At 33.2% G+C, this 20479-nt stretch overlaps 2 protein-coding genes across 2 annotated transcripts; both read left to right on the plus strand.

The window, feature by feature from the left end:
* Positions 1-2462: 2462 nt before the first annotated feature.
* On the plus strand, positions 2463-5101 carry LOC124919453. The gene is made up of 3 exons (XM_047459691.1): positions 2463-4083; positions 4166-4355; positions 4569-5101. The coding sequence occupies exons 1-3, from the start codon at positions 2524-2526 to the stop codon at positions 4700-4702; spliced, it is 1884 nt and encodes a 627-aa protein (XP_047315647.1). The 5' UTR covers positions 2463-2523; the 3' UTR covers positions 4703-5101.
* A 2423-nt stretch (positions 5102-7524) lies between these two features.
* Positions 7525-8160, plus strand: LOC124938926 (21 kDa protein-like). The gene has a single exon (XM_047479450.1). The coding sequence runs from the start codon at positions 7525-7527 to the stop codon at positions 8158-8160; it is 636 nt and encodes a 211-aa protein (XP_047335406.1).
* Positions 8161-20479: the final 12319 nt, after the last annotated feature.

Genomic DNA, 20479 nt, shown 5'->3' on the forward strand with positions numbered 1-20479 from the left:
AATTACTCTCACATATATATATATTTAAATTAACTATTCTCGATCTACTAAAAGAGAAAACTTTGTTTATATATATATATATATATATCTATATATTATTTGTTCAGTTGCTTGCTAAACAACAATTAAAAGAGAAATAAAGCGTTAATGTTTAGTTATGATTGAAAAGACATAATGATTAAGGTATGGGTAACAAAAGACAATTACGAAAATTAAAACTGAACTACTCTTTATCTTCAAGAAGAAGAGATTTCTATTTTAAACCGTTATAAAGATAAGATACATTTCAGAGTCCTGTCTTTCATTTCCATTTAAATTGCTTTAAATGAAAATTGAATCAATATTTGATTTTTAAAAAAATTATTCATGTTATTTAAGCTATCTTAACTCATAATTTATAATGAGAATAAAAATAACGATATAAATTATTTTGTATACAAACATATTAAATTGTAATTTGTAGTGACATAGTATCTCTAAGTCTTATGAACTATTTGATTTTATTGTAAGGATGAAGAAATATAAAAAAAAATTACACATTTATTTATTTATTTTTATTTTTACTAAATATGTTCAAATTGAGATGAAGTTATGATTTTGAAGGAATCCCAAAACTTTTTAGAATTAAAAAAAAAATGGAGTTTAACCACAAAAACAGTTATACAAAATGATGATGCAATTACACTAACAAATATCATCGAATATATTATTGATAGAGTCAAAAGAAATATTAAAATTATTGTTAAAAAGCAATTATACAAAATTTATAGTAGAATGAATTTTGTTCTAGGAATACTCACGGAAGAAATAAAATGTTATCCAAGATACAATAACATTAAGATTTGTTTCTTTATTGATTTATTATTAGGCATGCATGTTTTTGTTAATGTGTTTGTTAGATTGGAACTCACTATTATTGGTGATAAATTGTACTGAATTTTTCTTTTCAATTTTTTATAATCCGAATAATACTCTAAATCGTTTGTAGGTCGTTTCCTACTTATACCCTCCAATGTGTTGATGATCTTTTCTTGAGTTTGTGTCCGTCCCTTTTTTAACATCAAATGAGACAAAATAATCAGATTTTGAGTTATTTTTTATTTTTTCAATAAAGAGTAATTGTATTTGATCTTCCATATAGACGTCCTTTTATATGTATCCTCTCATAATTTGTATGAGTTTTTCATTATTTCGGCTATATATAGATGATCTAATTTCACTTGCCATGACATTTACCGACGTTATTTACCAACACTCGGCTAATGATAATTTTAAAGGCAAATTACATGGGTGACCTTTAATTATTTTGATCGTTTAGTTTTAGCCCTCAAATTATATTTTAAAACAAATTGTCTCTCAAACTTTTAGAAAGGGTCACCAATGACCCTTGTGTCAATTTTTTTTCGTTATGTTTAACTACCCTTCTAACTAAAAGCCCTTCAACTATTTTAATCGTTGACTTTTGATCCTCAAATTATTCTAATAATTGTTGACTTTTAACTCTTGAATTATCTGTTTACACTAATCGCCCCAAAACTATCCAAATGTTCACTCTTTGATTTTTTTTTTATATTTTGTTATAGATGCGTAGTCTATTTTACAAATAGAATATGTAATTTATATTATTTTATGGTCAAATTTATAGAAAGTTTACTCTATTGTAATTTATTAATATTTATTTTTTTCTTTCTAGAGTATTATTAAATTACTCGGGTGACCCTTTAATTACTCTGTTTGTTTACCTTTAGCCCCTCTAATTATTTTTTTTTAAAATAAATCGTATCTCAAACTTTTATAAATGGTCACTACCCTCAAACTTTCAGAAATTTGACTTTTTTTTTGGTCACTTTTTTCATCTTATTTGACATTACTTCATAAAGCAAAAAATTAAATTACATATTTTATTTGTAAAATAGATTAGACAAAATATAAAAGAGTCATATTTTGATAGTTTTGAATGATTAGTGTAAACAAATAATTCAAAGGTTAAAAGTCAACGATCATAATAATTGGAGGGCCAAAAGTTAACGATCAAAATAATTTGAGAGATTTTAATTAGAGCCGTTATGTTTAACTAACAGAAAAAATTGACAAACGTGACCATTTCTTAAATTTGAGGGGCATTTTAAAAAATAATTTAAGGACTAAAAGTAAGCTATCAAAGTAATTGAAGGGTCACCTATAAAATTTGCAATCATTTAAAAATATTTGGTAGAAATTTTTCCATTCATTAACTTTTCAATTTATAAACTCAAATGAGTCTTTCTTTAAAAAGAACTTTTTATTTGAAATTTTATTTTTGTAAATTAATTTCTTAGATTTATGTTCTATTTAAATTTAATAAGAATTAATTTAAAAAAAATAAAAAAATAAATTCATGTTTTAAAATTTTTATTTTTATTATTTTTTTTTTGTAAATGGTAATGTATATGAATAGATTTTTCACTCTCCTCCACCAAGTTCTTCTGGCCATCTCAAATGATCTAGAAAGATTTGACGGAAGTCCAGACTCCAGAGAGAGCTATGGTTCGGTTTTCTCCTTGCCCTTTTCTCACTCTGAATTCTTCCCGCTCCGTTCTCTTCCCTTCCACTGTAACCGCCACCAGTTCAATGTTCACTACATCTTCTTCTTCTTCGTCACACCAGGATTCAACAGACTTACAGATGGACCGAACAAACCAAGTTCTGAAATACCATGATCAGACTAAACATTCATTAACCAAATATTCAAGAGGACCCCATGGCCTCGATTGGGAAAATCAACCCAACCCTTTTCGACGATTCATTTCCGCACCAATTGTTCCTTTGATTCATTTCCCAATCGATTCTCCTAACCCAGATTCCATCTCCTACTCTTCTGTATTCAATTCTCTCCCCTCTCCAAAACCCATCTCCATTTCCACCATTTCTCAGTTTTTCTACGATTCTCTCGCTTTATCCGCTTGGAAAACTACTGGGTATTCAACCTGGTCACTTAGGGTAAACCCTAGCAGCGGCAATCTTCATCCAACTGAAGCTTACATAATATCCCCTCCGATTGAATCAATCTCGAATTCGCCTTTTGTAGCTCATTACGCTCCAAAAGATCATTCTCTCGAGATCAGAGCCGATATCCCATCAAATTTCTTCCCTAAATTCTTTCCACAAGGTTCGTTTCTCATAGGAATTTCTTCCATTTTCTGGCGGGAGGCGTGGAAGTATGGGGAGAGAGCTTTCAGGTACTGTAATCATGACGTTGGACACGCAGTTGCTGCTTTATCAATGGCGGCTGCAGGGTTAGGCTGGGAGGTGAAGATGCTGGATGAATTAGGTTACGATGAATTGGAGAAGCTAATGGGACTTGAAACTTATCCTAAATTCAAAATCCCATCATCAAGACCGGTAAAAGGGAAATTTCCTGATATTGAATTTGAACATCCTGATTGTGTTCTTCTTGTATATCCTAATGGAGTTGATGATTTTAATGTTGATTATGAAGAATTCAATAATGTTATCATGAGTTTCTCGAAACTAGAATGGAAAGGTGAACATAATCTTCTTAGTAAAGAACATGTTTGTTGGGATATCATATATAGAACTGCAGAAGCCACTAAGAAGCCATTAGAGTTGGAAAATAGGTTTGATTTTACAGTTGATCCATTTCACCCGAGCGGTTTGATTAGTGAATGTTTATACAAGAATTCTGTGTTAAGGGAAGTTATTCGAAACAGAAGAAGTGCAGTTGATATGGATGAACATACTGAGATAAGTAGAGAAACATTTTATCAAATCATCTTACATTGTGTTCCATCCGGTCACCAGCCAGAAGAAGTTCATAAGAAAAGTAAACAACTTTCTTTGCCATTTCGATCCCTTCCGTGGGATCCACAAGTGCACGCGGTTTTGTTTGTTCATAGAGTTTCGGGATTGCCAAAGGGTCTCTATTTCTTGGTGAGAAATGATGATCATTTGGAGGATCTCAAAAGAGCGACAAAATCCGAATTCAAATGGGAGAAACCCGAGGGTTGTCCAGATGGTGTTTCTCTATTCGAACTTGCTAAGGGCGATTTCATGGACATCTCCAAACGGTTATCTTGTCATCAGGTTTGTTAATATTTCGAATAAGCCTTTAATTGTTTTTTGAGTTTGTTGGGTAAATGTAATCCATGAATTCCGTTTTGTTTAGGAAATAGCGAGCGATGGTTGCTTTAGTCTTGGTATGGTGGCACGTTTTGAGCCTATATTACGGGAGAAGGGTGCTTGGATGTATCCTCGTTTGTTTTGGGAAACAGGTGTTTTGGGACAAGTGTTGTACCTCGAGGCCCATGCAGTTGGAATATCAGCCACGGGAATTGGTTGTTTCTTTGATGATTCAGGTAAGAGTTGTTTTTAATTTTCATCGAGATTTTTGATTTGGAAACACTTTCTAGGTCTTGATCTAGATGAGAAACCACCAATAAATCTTTGAATTTATGTCTAACTAGGTTCTGTTTTAAAATATGGTGATTTTCTTAACAGAGAAAAGTAATTTAAAATAAATTTATTGATGTTTTTATGGAGATAATTTTGGGTGATTATTATTAATGTAGTACACGAGGAGGTTTTGGGATTGAGAGGATCCAACTACCAAAGCCTTTATCATTTTACGGTTGGAGGTGCTGTCAATGACAACCGAATAATGAGCCTTCCGGCTTACCCAGGCCCCAGTAATTCACGTTGGTAAAAGTTAAGTGGTAAAAAAAGGTGTAAATAAACGGGTAAGAACGAGTAATATTCCTCCAATATTAGGTTCGGACTGAATCCATGGTTTAGGGTTTACAGCGGCGGTTGGTAGTACTATTCGACAACAGGTGATCATCGGAAAGGAGATACACTACTCGCGGCGGTTGGCACTATTCGACAACAGGTGATCATCTGAAAAAGGTCAAAATATATATGAGTTTCAGTTTGAAGAGGAATACACAGATGATGATGATTTTAACCAAATCTAATACCCCCAAGGGATTACAGATTAGGTGTAAAGTTTGAAGTTTGTGGTTAATTGTTTTGTATTAGTTTTTTCTTTAGACTTGATTTTAATAACTTCTATATTTTCTTATAAAAATTATTGATTTGGTTATGAATAATTGGAACGAGTAATTATTGTATCAATTCTCATTTTGTTATAACTGTTTTTTACCAATGTTCAGCTGTCCCATTTATCAAAACGTGTCATGTGACAAATAAATGAATTATATTATTACATTTTCACTTTATTCATTTTCTCTTCAAATTGGATCTCTCTTTTTACTTTTCTACACGTTATTACATTTTTACTTTATTAAATTTCTCTTCAATTTCTCTACAGCCTTGATTGCTGTTTTGTTGTTACCTCTATTCCATCTCCACTATCCACCGATAGCTCAATCATCTGCCGATTGTCAACTGCTCATCCACTGTTACCTTCTTAACTGTTAATTTTTTTCGACGAGAGTTGCTATGTTATTTTATTCGACTGACCTTCAAACTAAGGTTCGTCCCAAGTAATCTAGGTTTGAAAATATTCTGGCATTAAATTAGGATTTATATTGTTATGTTTGACAGTATTATTAGGGAAAATTATGAGTGAACATTAAAAGCAATATTTGGTTATTATAATTTAATATGTAATTTGATATGAATCTTTGGTTATGTTACAGAAAATATATCCATATGTGCATTGTTATCATCTTTTAATGTAGATTGTATTGTTCTCAACTGATATCTTCCTTACGAAGAACATGGGGAAAATTAAGAATGACTAGGAAAAGTTTGATATGAATATTTGGTTAAAGTCATATGTGTAGAAAATATGTCTATACGTGTATTGTTATCATCTTCTAATGTAAATTGCATTTTTTTCAAGTATGAAAAATATTTGGAGAAAATTAAGAGTGGTAAGTATAATTTAGTTGCTGATGTTTCAAGATCAATATAATTTAATAAAAATGTCCCATTTGAAACAATTTATATTTTTATATATATGTAAATTCATGGCTTAGCAATATATAAATATAAATATAAATATAAATATAGAGTTGTTTTAAATTATATTTATTGATACTGAAACAAAACAACAATAACTAAATTATACTGCCCATTCTTAATTTTCCCCTAATGTTCATAATGCACATATATGGACATGTTTTTTTTTTTCACATACGATAGTAACCAAAGATTCATATCAAATGACAGAAACCAAGAATTTATATCAAATTACCGTAACCAAAAATTCATAACAAGCTTTTATTATCCACTCTTAATTTTTCTCTAATGTTCTTCATATTGAAGATATCAAAGTTGAGAAATGTACATTAGAAGATGATAACAATACACATATAGACATGTTTTCTGCACAATACACATATAGACATGTTTTCTGCACATATAGACATGTTTTCTGCACATATGATAGTAACCAAAGATTCATATCAAGCTTTTACTGTCCACTCTCAATTTTTCTTTAATATCACTATCAAATATAATAATATAAACCATAATTTAATGTCTAAGCAGAATATTTTCAAACTTAGATTACTAATAATATCAACTGTCGAATCAATGTAACAATGAAGGGACGAAAATTTAGGACGAATCTTAATTTGAAGAATCTTAATTTGAAGGCCAGTCGAATAAAATAATGTAGCAACTATCATCGAAGGAAGGTAACAATGAGTGGATGAGCAGGTGGTCGGCGACGACGGAACAGAGATGAGCAGTCAGTAGCAACAAAACAGAAATGAGCAGCCGGCAGCAACGGAACAACTGTCGTACAAAAGCATGAAAATGTAATAATATTATTCAGTTATTTGTCCCACGATAAATGAGACAGCGGATCAAACCGACTCAGTCTAATTCAAATAAAAAATTGATTAAAAATTACTTGAATTCGGTTGTTCGGTTAAAAAAAATTTCAGCTTACAATTGATACCTAATATTTTTTATTAATATAATTTTTTCAAAATAAATTTTTAAGCATAAATGTATTATTTAGCAATAATTTTTTTTTTGTGAATTAATATAACGGATTAAAATACTGATGTTCTCAAATGATTTAGGTGTGCATCTCAATATAAAAATTGAATCCTTTAAACCCTAAATTTGTTGTGACATTTTTATAATTGACATTTTTTATTAATACCATATTGTTGCTATGGTTAATTAATTTCATTTTTAACATTGAATAAGTTATTATTTTTTAATAAAATTTAAATTAATTTTTTACTTGTACATGAAATAACTTAAAAAAAAAAAATACAAATAATTAAATCAATTGAAAAACAAAACTACAAATCAAGACTTCAATTTTTATAAGATGTTTAATTTACAACTTAAGTTTAGTTTCACAATACATAGGTACAAACTCAACATTTCAAGTGTCATTCATCCATCCATCCTCTATATAATTAGTCTCCCATCACTACAACATTTTAAATCTCTCCTCTCATCAATTTCTTCCACCTCTCCCAATATTTCTTCTAATTCAAATTTCATATCATTTCCATATAAAACTACAAAATTCCACTCATGGCTCTCGTCGGTCTCTACATCACCACGCTTCTAATGCTCTCCAAATCTTGTATCGCATCCCCATCCCCATCCCCAACACATCTAATGCGAGTCAAGTCCTATATCGAGGCACAATGCAAAGGCACTCAGTATCCTATAACATGCATTCAATGCCTCTCCAACTACGTGAAAGAGACCCCAAAGAGCCCACAAGAGTTGGCACACTTATCCCTCGAGGCGAGCTTGATCAGAGCCAAGTACGCTAAAGAGTATGTGATTGAAGTCGCAAACAAGTTAAAAGAAACAAGACCCAAATCCAGGGATTACATTTCCTTAAAGGATTGCTTGGAACAGATAAACGATGGGATGGACCAACTTCGATCATCCTTACAAGTGATGAAGACCATAGATGATCAAAATGGTGAGGCGAATTTCATGTTGCAAATGAACGACATACAAACTTGGCTCAGCGCAGCCTGGACCGACGCTGCAACATGTGTGGATGGTTTGCCAAATCTAGCCATAGGGGGGAAGGTGAAGGCCATAATACGGGAGAAGATGCTAAACGTGGCTCAGACATCTACTAACGCTCTAGTGTTTCTAGACCGGTTTGCATCCAAGCATCGAATCACCGGTGCCAAAACCAATCCTTAAACATATTTTGGTTACAATCTTGCTTAATTGTGTATTTTATGTTTCTGAATTATTGTAATGTTATTGTTGTTTGTGTTGTAAGTTGATACATACACTAATATATGTGTATTTGTTTAAATGATTCAAATTTGTGAAATATGAAATTATTTTTGTGGTCAACAATATAATATTTAATGGATATATATGCCCATAATTCATAATTTTAAAGTTAAACTTTGACCTGGAAAGGTTCATTATAATATATATAATTAACATAAGCAACAAAAATAAATTCATTTGGGAAGGTTCTATCTGCATAGATTTTTTATTATTTGTTTGATAAAAGATTGAATTAATATAAAATAAAGTTCATAGGGTGCAAGTGGGTGAAAGAGGCAAGAGTTGGCTTCAAGTTTAAGTTGGGCTTAGACTTTGAACAAATATTCAATTTTGACCCTGTAATTGCACGTAAAGAAATTTGCATGCCCACTAGGAGACAATTATATCATGAAAAGTATAATTTAGTTAGTATAATTGGGTTGCTTTCCTTAATGTATTTGTGTTATTATGAGAAGTTAGATGATAATTTGTTTTATAATAATTGAATTAGGGTTTTTATAATGATTTTAAATAAAACATATTTATTTTGTATAAATTAAGTATACACAATAAAACTATGAGATTTAGAAAAACATTGTCTTGGCTTAAATGATAATAAATAAAATAAAAAATTGAATAAACACTAATAAAATCTTAACTTTATATCTTCATTAATTTAAGAGACATCTTCACTTACCTTAACTAGTAATGCCCAACTTGGGCATAAATAAAAATCACATTTATAAAGTTAAAATATATAATACTCATCTCTTTGTGGTTGTGGTCGTCATCGTCATCGTTTTCATCGCCTTCATTATACTCTTCGTCGTCAACATCTATGGTCTTCAATGGTTAAGACAGCCCAGTGACCGTTTTCCTCCTCTCATTCATCGTTATTTTCGTTATTCATAAAAAAATGATAACAAATTTGATAAGAAGACATTAATTTAAATTTTTTCTCATCAGCACTGACCTCTTTCTCTTCGACTTTTTATTCTCATTTCACGCTTAACCAACAATATCATTTTTTACCTAACAAATCTCTCATGTTACTAATCTCATTACCTCATTTCTACACTCAACCATCTTAACAGTACCATCATTTTTGGTAAACCAAACATCTCATCATATCACTAACATCTTCACCCTCAATTCTTTGGTAAACCAAAAAATTCATTCATATATTTAACGACCAATATTTTTTTTTCTTTAATGAACATCTCAATACTAATCTTGTGACATCACTTCAAGTATTTTGTACCTCAACCATCTCATATCATTACCGTGACCTTTTTACCCTCACTTCAACAAACCAACTACCAATCCAATTGACCTCTCATCTCGTGACCTCACTTTCATACTCCGGTCAACCAACCATCTCAGTCACACTAACTACCAATATTCTTTTTCTCAATGGAAAACTTTCATTACTAATAGTGTGACCTCACACATTTTCACACGTCTCTTATCTATCGCCAAATCAACCACCAAAATCCAAATTGAGCTCTCCATCTCGTGACCTCACACTTTTAGACGCCTCTTATCCTTTGACAAATCAATAACCAATCACAATCGATCTCTAATATCGTGACATCACACTTCAGTCAATCAACATCTCATTCATATACATTTTTAACCACCAATCACAATCGACATCTAATACCGTGATCTTACGATCATTTGTTACCAGTCTCTTATCCTTCATCAAACCAACCACTAATCTCAATCTTACCGACCTCTTATCCCTTAAAAAAACTAATAACTGATCTCATCGACCTCTCATCTCGTGACCTCATACTTTCACATACTTTTAATCCCTCGACAAACCAACTATCAATCACAATTGACCTTTAATCTTGTGACCTTACGATATATTTTTACTGACTTCTTATCCTTCAGCAAGCCAACCACCAATTATAATTGACCTCTCATCTTGTGACCTCATTACTTTTACACGCTTCTTATCTCTCTCCAAACTAACCATCAATCTAAATGAACCCCTCTATCTCGTGACATCACACTTTCACACGCCTATTATCTCTCGATAAACTAACCACCAACCATCAATCTCAATCACACTTTCACACGCTTCTCTTATCTCTCAACAAACCTACCACCAACCTGAATCGATCTCTTGTCTCTCGGCAAACTAACCATCAATTCCAATGTTACTGACCTCTTATTCATCGATAAACTAATTACCAATCTCAATTGACCACTCATCTCATAACCTCAGACTTTCACACTTATATGCCTCCGATCCCTTGACAAACCAACCACTAATATCAATCGACCTTTAATATCATGACTTTATGATATATTTTTATCGATCTTTTTATCCATTGGAAAACCAACCACCAATCCTAATGTTATCGACCTCTTATCCCTTGACAAACTAACCACAAATCTAAATCACACTTACACACCTCTTATTCTTCGGTATCCCAACCACCAACCACCAATCTCAATCACACTTTCACATGCATTTTATCTCTCAGCAAACCAACCACCAATCTCAATCGACATCTAATCTCGTCACTTCATTATCCTTTATTACCAGTCTCTTATCCCTTGACAAACCACATATCAATCACACTCTTACAAGTCTCTTATCCATCAACAAAATCAACCATCAATATCAATCACACTTTCACACGTCTCTTATCCATCGGTAAACCAACCACCAATTCCAATCATATTTCACATATCTCTTATTCCTCTGCAAACCAATCACCAATCTCAATCAGATTTTCAAACGCCTCTTATTCCTCTGAAAATCAACCACCAATCTCAATCAAATGTCATTGTGTTTTGTATTTGAGATAAACTTGGCAACATATTAGACTACATTGAGTATATTCTTAAATAAAACAACATTATAGTGAAATAAAATTAGTTTCATGTCTCGTAAAATAGAATGCCTATGAATTGCATATATTGAATAATAATTATTTTTTTATTTGATTTAAATTTTTTTTATAACATCAAATCTATTAAAATATGGCGAATGTTGATGTTGAATCCATCAAAACTATCAATAAGGCATTAACAATCTTTTCTAGTGTTATAAGTCTTAACATTAATTAGAGTAAAAGTTTGGCCTTCTATGGCAGTTTGAATGAGAAAACAAAGGCAAGCATCTTTGACATCATGAGAATCAATGAAGGGTCATTACTAGTTTTTATCTTGGTATCCCGCTCTCGTCTAAACAATCCTAAATCTCTCATTGCAGGTCATTGGTTGAAAAAGTGAATAACTCTATTATGGGATGGGCTACAAATAGATTATCTTAAACGGGACATATTGAATTAGTCATGAGAGTTTCTATGGGCATCATCAGATGCTGGGCACAACAGACAGTTATCCCAAAGAAAATTATGAAAGAGCTTGATCAATTGATGATGAACTTCATTTTGGGGACTCAAGGGCACGTAGGCAAAAAGATGAAGTGGTTTGATGTTTGTAAGCCGTAGGAAGAAGGTGAAATTGGAATTAAAGACTGCGTTACTTGGAATAAATTCTCACCTATCGGCATTTTGGGCATTGGAGAAAAAATAACTCACTATGGCTCAAATCGGTTCATTCAAGGTTCACTAGAAATGAAATCAACATTTGGATGTGCAAGATCAAGATGGAAATGGCATGATCCCTTAAAAAGATTCTGAAGCTCAAAAATAGTGCTGGTAAGATGATCAAACTTCAGATTGAGAATGAGAATGAAACTCTGTTTTGGCATGACCCTTGGTTCGAGGATCGTCCTATTATTCATCATAGTGTCTTCTCTCTTATTCGAATAAGATAGAAATATCAAATAGCTACTGTTCAACAAGTCAAAAACGGGGAATGAAATAATCTTCTAAGGGAAATTCCAGAAAGTACGAGGATCCTCAATACTTTGTCTTCCTGTCACTTTAATAATTGTGAGGATTCTCGAGTTTGGAGTGTTAAATATGAAGGGAGGTTTGACTCGGGATTAACATGGAATATTGTTCGCGATATAGGAGAGGTGATTCCATGGTCCCATTTAGTGTGGTCCACAAAAGTTATTCCTAGACACCAATTCATTTTGTTATTAGTGTTCCATGAAAAACTTAACACGCGCGATCGAATTAAGAAGTATATGAATATCCCGAATCCCAGCTGCCTTCTTTGTATGAGAAATAAGGAGACCATTAATCATCTCTTTGGGGGCTGCCTATTTGTTTCCTTGCTTTGGGGTAAGTTATCCACATCAATGTGTCTCCTTAGTTTTCTAAATGAATGGATTGATATCAAGAAAATGTCAATCATTAAAACAAAGGGTAATGACTTTAGTTCAAATGTCTTCAAATGCTTCTTTACAAATATTGTTTAGGTTTTAGCGTTATTTAAAATATTGAAACATCAATATTTAAATGTTGGTACCTGTTGCGAATGATAACTAGGGTGGAAACACCTGAAGAATATCAGTCATTTTTTTAAGGTATTAAGGTTTAGAAATAAACACCAAACAAGCCTTTGTTGAAATATTTGTTTGAAAATATTCCAAAATTATTTTTTTTGGAATTAAAAGACAACTAGAATGACACCACATAGTCATGGTTCCCACTTAATTTTTTATTTATTTTTTTGAATCTAAATATTTGTGTGGAAATATCTCAAAATATTTAAAATACATTTTCTAATTTTTCGAAAATTTTAGAAAATAATTTAGAGTCCCAAAATTATAAAAATAATTTTGGATTATAAAAAGTGGAACCAAACAGGCCCCTAGAACCCTCGGTCCTAGGCTCACATTACCCATAAAATATTAAAATAAATATGGAAAATATTTACCAATTTTTTAAATATATTTTTAGGATTTAAATAATTCTCTTTAGATGAAACGGATACAATAATTAATTAATATTATTTATTTTTTTCCTTTAATTTTTCTAAAATTTATTTTGAGACATTATGGGTACAACATTTATCTCAAATAATTTTATTTTTTATTTTGACCTTAACTCTTAATTAATTTGATTAATCATTAATTCATAATTAATTGTTTTAAATAGGTTTTGACCACGGGGTTAATTATTTTGATATTATTTATTAAAAAGTAATTCAAAATAATTATTTTAATATTATAAATTGTAGTGTAGATTTTTAGTGTTTATAGAGTGTCCATGTCGAATCAAGTTTGAATATAACAAACTGGTTTTTGATAATGTTGATTCGAGCTTGACATCTAACACTAAGTTATCTTGTCCACTTTCTAATGAGAGAGTTAGGAAAGATAGAATCTGTAGCGTGTTGCAGTTGAAGTGACCTGCTGATGTTGTATGTATGAGTTGTCGAGGTACTTCCTAGCGCTGCTTTAGGGAAATCCTTTCCTTGGTGTCTTAATCCTAACAAGGATGATTCTTGTGTAACCTGTTTTCACAACACTTAACAAAGCATCCGTAAAATCTATGGGGTAAGGGTAATCATAGGTATTGAAACATCAATTCCTGTCTAGCATGAATATTAATAAATAATTCTTGTTTTAGTCATATACAAATGGCTAAAGAGTTAACGTTATGGGACATGTAGGGAACATGAAAATTGCACCTATCAATAGATAGGGTTTATGAGACCTAATTACAATTAGGATTTAAACAGGATTGTGTGCGAACAATCTCATGTACCTATCAACAAATAGGGTTTTAGGATACTCGCTTTTGCTTATTTCGATTTTGCAGTATCAGTCATGGCTCGATGCCTTTTAAGAGAATATTTCAACAATATCCTTGTTCCCCTTTATTTTTAAAATGTCATTCGCAACTATTTGAAATTTATCAGTCAATGGTTTCTAGTTTTATTTATGGAAAAATGACTCATGTTTTTTGATAAAGAAACATTTTTTGTTTCCCTAGTTCCTATCCTTGTTTTCTTTTTGTTTAGAGATTAGAATGAACCTTGATCCTTTGGAATGAATCATGACGTTTTCAGATTTGAAACGTATTTAGGGATATGTTTTGAATATCTTTTCTTTCCTTTGTGATGATTAATTTTTCATCAAGGAATAAGATTTATTTTTCCCTAACTTTCGAGATATTGGTTATAAATTCGATCTTGTATACAACCGATTATCCATGATCATAACCCTCGAGTAAGGTGGTCAACATCTTGACATTTTGATAAAAGAGTGAAACTTATTTTTGGTTGCTCGACCCTGAACCATATTTCTTGAAAGATCGACTCATCGCAAACACATTTGGGAGAGTCTTTCGACTTTCTGCTTTGGGTTTTCATTTGCCATTTTCTTTGTTTTTTTATTGTTGGCTCGCGGGTTTATTTGGTAGAATCAGTACATCCATGCCTTTACCATATGTAATCAATATTCAGATCTTGGGTAGGTTGCGAATGGTGATTTCAACACCTCAACTACTTGATTCTTTTTTTTTCGTTCTTGAGGTGTATCTGGTAGAATCGATACATTTTGCTCTTGCCGTAACAATCAAGACTATAGTCTGAGTGAACACGAATACAAGAATATTTCAATATGTTTTTAGAGATTTTTGGAGTTTATTCCAGTTCTTTTTTTTGAAATTTTCATTTTTTGTTTTTCTTCCCAAAGAATGAGTTTTAAACCTCTCCCTCTTTAACAAAAATAGCAATGAGGTGTCCTTTCTCCATTTGGGGCTCTAGGCCTCTCTTTTATGGAGTTTATTCAGGTTCTTTATCTTCAAATACCTTTGATGGGGGGTTGCTCTCAAGATAATCGTTTACTAACAAAATAGAGCTTATGACCGATATGTATTGAATCGGTTTATTGTGAAATACTTGTTTAGTTTATGAGAATTTCACTCGAAAGGAAGCGATGCTCTTGGCTTTGCCCCTACTTGTTTCCTAAAATCCGAAATCATTGCTCTAGGATGGGATCGAGGTTTGCTTTCTTTCTCTTGATAGGACTGAGGGTTTCATTTATATATTTGAGACCAGGCCCACAAACATGTGGGTTGCCTACGTATCTTCTCAGTTTATTTTTTTGCAAGAGAAGAATCAGGTCTCCGTAGTTCGAACCATGAGTCCTTTATCCAAATTTCAAGTTATACAAAACTTCTTTGAGTTCAAGTTTTAGACCATTCTATGCATACTTGATATTGTAGAAAATAACTTTTGAGCGCATAAAGATTGGTTGGCGCAATAAACTATTTGCCTTCTAGATTAGATAGATGAACAACTCCTCTAGAGAGTATTTTCTTAATTAGGAAGGGTTCTTCCCATTGGGGTCGAAACTTGCCCCTGGGGTCTAGGAGTTTCTGGGTTTGTTGAGAACTAGATCACATTCTTTGAGGTTTCTAGGTTTTACCTTTCTATTGAAGGTGTCTAACATATATTTTTGGTAGGCTTGGGTTTTGCACAAAGCGTTTAACCTCTTATTCTCCCATTAATGTCAGTTGTTCATATTAGGACTTGATCAAAAGATGTAGTCAAAAGATGTAATCAAAAGATGCTTCATAGCGGTGAGCAAATTGACTTTATAATCCGGTAGTAGATTCTTTGTTTTTTTTGCTTGTTGATCACATTCTGATCGATCAAGTCCTGGAACAAGTGTTTGAGGGCACTACAACTATTAGTAGTGTGGCCCTTTGCTAGGTGATAGTCGCACCAAGTGTTCTCATACTTTCCTAAGAAAGGTATGTTTGTGGTTGGGGAAAGTGGTTTGACGAGATTCTTTTCTTAGAGAATCTTCATCACTTGACTTAAAGGCATCCATAGGTCCTCAAAGACTCTAGGAGGTTTAGGTGTCTTTGGAGGTGTGCCCTTGGTCGGAGTGGTTACATATACTTTGGGAAGTGGAGACTTACTTGGGCTTGCCTTTTGAGGCGATTGCTCATGCCAAGCAACGGTTACCTAATGTACTTGCATCTTTTTCATTCTCGGGAAATGACTTGAAGGTGGGGTAACTTTGACTAATTTTCCCTCTTTTCCTTCCTTCTTGATAGCGTCGTCGAGGTTAATGACTGTTTTAGTAATTTCTTCATTGTTTGGAAAGTTTTGACGGCAAGTCCAACAGAATATCGTCCGTTAACATTTTCCAATATCATATCGATTTGACGTTGTTCGCTTTGGAGGGAATTAATTTTCTCGACAATAAATTTCCATCGTTCGATAAACACGGAGAATTTCTCATTTTCTCCCTATTTGATTTTCTTCAACCTCTTTTTTGGTCGTTCGAGGTTGAGATGCATTGAGAAACGTTCTATGAACATTGTAGTTAGTTCTTTTGTGCTTTGTAGATAGACTATCTTTTACTGGTGTTACCAGTGCAGAGCAACATCATCAAGATACTAGGAGAATATGCGGAGAATAGTTGGTTCTCCAAGTCGCAATAGGATCATTGTGAAGGCCTAAATTTTGAAAACGACAAACATATCGCTTTTTCCTATGTACTTAGAGAGAGCTGGAAGTTTGTCACCAATTGGAATAACTGCTCGTTTGGTAGTTTTCATAGCGTCTTTCCAGTCATGATGTTTTTTTAGTGTTTTTACCCTTAGCTAACTTGTTTAACTGGTCTTGTATATTTGCCTGCATGATTTGAACTTGAGCCATTTGGCATTCATATACCGTTAACGGTGGTTGTTCAGTCATTGGAATATGTTTTTCCTATGAACCTAGGTTGTTGATTACTTCCTCATGTTGTACCCGTGTAGTTTACTTGATATCCTCTTCGAAGTCTTCATAGAGAGAGACTTCTTCTTGAGCTTTTTGACTAAAGGGACAGGGGTTGATGAGAGTGAACATAACTGGGATTGCATGGTTAGGAAAACGAGGAGAATGAGGGATGTTCTATGATGTAGACGGAATTTGATGATTAGTTAAAGAATATGTGATCACCGCGATTTGCTCTGTTACATGTTACAGAGTTTCCTTCATTTCTCTAAACTCGGTCACTTAGACCAATTCAGATACGGAGAGTTCTTCGACCATCTGGTGGCATATAAAACAATCGGTTTTTGGATTTCTCTTTCTTGGGGCCATTTCGGCTTGTCGTGGTCGTTGACTGTTGCGAAGAGAAAGAGGTGAGGGTTGTAGATGTAATAAAGTATAAATCCAATGCATATGCTTATAAAATGAATCATAGAGAATGAGCATCTCTTTTTGTGATTCGATTAAACAAAATATAGAGTTGTATATAAACATACTCACAAAGTTTGTTACATACATGACTCTCTTATTGATATTTTACAGAGAGAGTCTATAAGGGAAAAAATGTTTGACGGAGATCAAAGGCCTTAGGTCCAGTTGTAACCTGTTCTGAAACTAGCATCTTCTTCCTCTTCATTTTCTTGAACTTCCTCGTAATGCTTGTGGATGTGATCCAGGTATTTCATTTCCTTTGATAGGATATTCATTTGAAAGGCGTCATGCCATTTTTTGAGATACCCTACATATGTTATACGATCGATGAGATTATCCACAACGAAGGCAGCTTCGATAAAGTTGTAGCCAAAATGCTTGAATAGGTTATGGGAGTAGTAGTACGTAACCCATTCTAGACCCATGAACATGATTAGAGACTTGTCATTCATCATGAAAGTCATTTTCTTGATGGGATTAAGGGGACATCATTGCTCTGTACCGGAGGTCCATGCAAGACTTCCTTCATTCTCCGATATTGGATAGAAGGGGACATGACACCATTAGGCAGAACTAGCGGTAAGCGCTTGATCTTGTCAAGCAGTCAAATGTAGAGGATTAAGGGACAACTCCTTTTACTCATGGTAGAAGACATACATGAGTTGTTTGGACCCATTAGAATTTCCGCTAGAATAATACCAGAGGGATCTTTGTTGCCTCTTCGCATTTGGTGTGCTACCTCAATGATTCTAGGAGGGCTTACCATTTGCTGGTGCTAGAAAGAAATGAGACAATAGGATTGTTGTTATCATGGATGGCTCTAGCGTTAAAGAGATCTCTCCATTTCTTTGGTCCATGTCTGGAAATTGATGTACGTCCTCGCGAGGATAGTATCAGATGACTTTGGATTATCCGTACTCCTCTTGTAAGAGCTTTCCGATGGGCATTGAGTCTACAAATGGTCTTAAATGCAAAATATTTTTGTTGTCCATCATAAAAATCGCCCATAATTCTTCTATGGTTGGGAACATAGACCTTTCACCGATGAAGCAAATTCGTTTGACAGGATTCCACCTTTGTTGCATTTCCATCATAAAGGTGGACTTGACTTTAAAGTTTATGAATATCATGATAGGAGTGAGGCCATAAGATCGACAATTCCATTCATTTGCGTGAAAGTTATCGATCTAGGGAACAAATGTGACATCCATTAGCATGGACATCGTTTGTGACTGTAAATTCAAAATATTTACAAACATGCGTTTGTTTTGAAAATGAAGGAAAATGCTAAAAATGTTCATTTAGACTATACATGCATGCACAAAATACATATATAATAGTCACATAAGGGTTGTAGTAACGAGGTCTTTTGGTTGTCTAGGCACGACAAACAATCGGCTTGGTGATAGTAACCAAGTTTTTTGTTCTAAGGATAAAGTGGGTAAGAGAGTTTCATTCACCGATAGTAGAAGGGGTAAACTCCCTCCATAAACTAAGGAATATCAACTCAACTAGGAATTTACTCCAACCTCCACAATGCCCGCCATAATCTAGGGAATATCAACTCAATTAGGAATTTAGCCCAACCTCCACAATGCCCGTCATAAACCAGGGAATATCAACTCAATTAGGAATTTACCCCCAACCTCCACAATGCCCGCGTCCTATCAGATGACTCATCGCCAAAGGGTGGGTCGATCCTATTTACTTATTTTTTCCCTCTCACAACATCACCCGCTTATGAGAGAATTTTAGGGTTATGTTTTCTAACCCTTAATAAGTCGACGAATTGTTAACGAAGTCGGCATGTTATGTAATTTCGTATGTTTGGTAATTTCGTTTTTAATAAGTTGTGCATACAATAGGTTATAGATTTGTAATAAGTTGTTACACAATAAATGATAGTTCTTGTAGCAGTTGATTAAACTGCATCAGTTATAACAGAAGGGAAAAAATAGCTGGCAAGGCTAGTTGGCAGAGACAGTTAGATTGTACTGTAGAGGGGTGAAATAATTATGAAGGCATGAGCCTTAAATAACCACTGAATAGGAATGGAACCGACTACTGATCAATTGAAAACTCTTTAGGTAATCCTGATTATCTCTCTCCCCATACTCTAATTCTCTTCTAATTCAGTCTCTTTAGGGGACCTTGTGATCCATATCGCGTCCTATCTACATCTAGTGGCTACATCTAGCTGAAGCAAACTTGACTCTTCTTCCTATCAATTGCAAATCCTACAATTATTCTCATTCTTTACTCATCTAAACCCTTATCTTATCTATAGTTACTTAGATATTGCCTAATATAGACTACCAATTGTATAAGTATAGTTCTCATTATATCATGTTCCTAATAAATTTCTACATTATTAATATGTTATTCCTGATATTATATCACAAAGAACGATAGAATATTTTTATGAACCAACTAGACTAATTTATTTAAAATACATACTTGTTTCTAATCATCCTAACTCAATTTGACATTTTTTGTGTTTCTGAAACAAAACGAATGCATTTGACATAATGACTTTATTGTAAACACATAGGTCATAAAAACCCAAATTACCTTATCATTGGATACATGTTATATGTTTATTTATTTTGTTAATATTTTAACAAATAAAATTGTCGAATCTAATTTAACTCTAAAGTCAAGTTTACTGTAACTTATTATGAGTTGGAAATTTGATGAAATGGCCCTACTAAAGGGCCTAAATCCATAAAAGGACCCCGCTTGATATAGTTTGCAAAAAATGCCTTTTTGCCCTGCGAAATGTCTATATTACCCCTCGCGCGCCCACTTTACCGCTCAATTACTCGAAATATCACTCTCTCACTTTCATCTAAATCGAGTCTTTAAACTCACGCGATTTAGATCAAGTGAAAGTGTGGTATTTCGAGTTAATGGAAAGACTCGAAATACCACTCTCTCACTTTATCTAAATCGCATGAGTTCAAAGACTCGATTTAGATGAAAGTGAGAGAGTGATATTTCGAATTTTCATCGTATATATGCCATATTTGTCCCCTCATTTTAAAAAAACTTTGTTCTTTCCCGACTCTCGACTCTCTCACTTTCCATTCACGAATCTCCAACTGCATCTTCGTATTTACAACTCTCATCATCATCCAACTTCGTTCCAACTTCG

This window comes from Impatiens glandulifera, chromosome 1 (genome assembly GCF_907164915.1).
Source record: "Impatiens glandulifera chromosome 1, dImpGla2.1, whole genome shotgun sequence".
NCBI classification, from domain to species: Eukaryota; Viridiplantae; Streptophyta; class Magnoliopsida; order Ericales; family Balsaminaceae; genus Impatiens; species Impatiens glandulifera.

Bases quoted from the DNA above. Each gene is read 5' to 3' on its own strand.
- LOC124919453 (XM_047459691.1), top strand. From the start codon at position 2,524: ATGGTTCGGTTTTCTCCTTGCCCTTTTCTCACTCTGAATTCTTCCCGC. The intron at 4,084-4,165 runs GTTTGTTAATAT...CGTTTTGTTTAG, and splicing joins AACGGTTATCTTGTCATCAG to GAAATAGCGAGCGATGGTTG. The intron at 4,356-4,568 runs GTAAGAGTTGTT...TTATTAATGTAG, and splicing joins TTGTTTCTTTGATGATTCAG to TACACGAGGAGGTTTTGGGA.
- LOC124938926 (XM_047479450.1), top strand. From the start codon at position 7,525: ATGGCTCTCGTCGGTCTCTACATCACCACGCTTCTAATGCTCTCCAAA.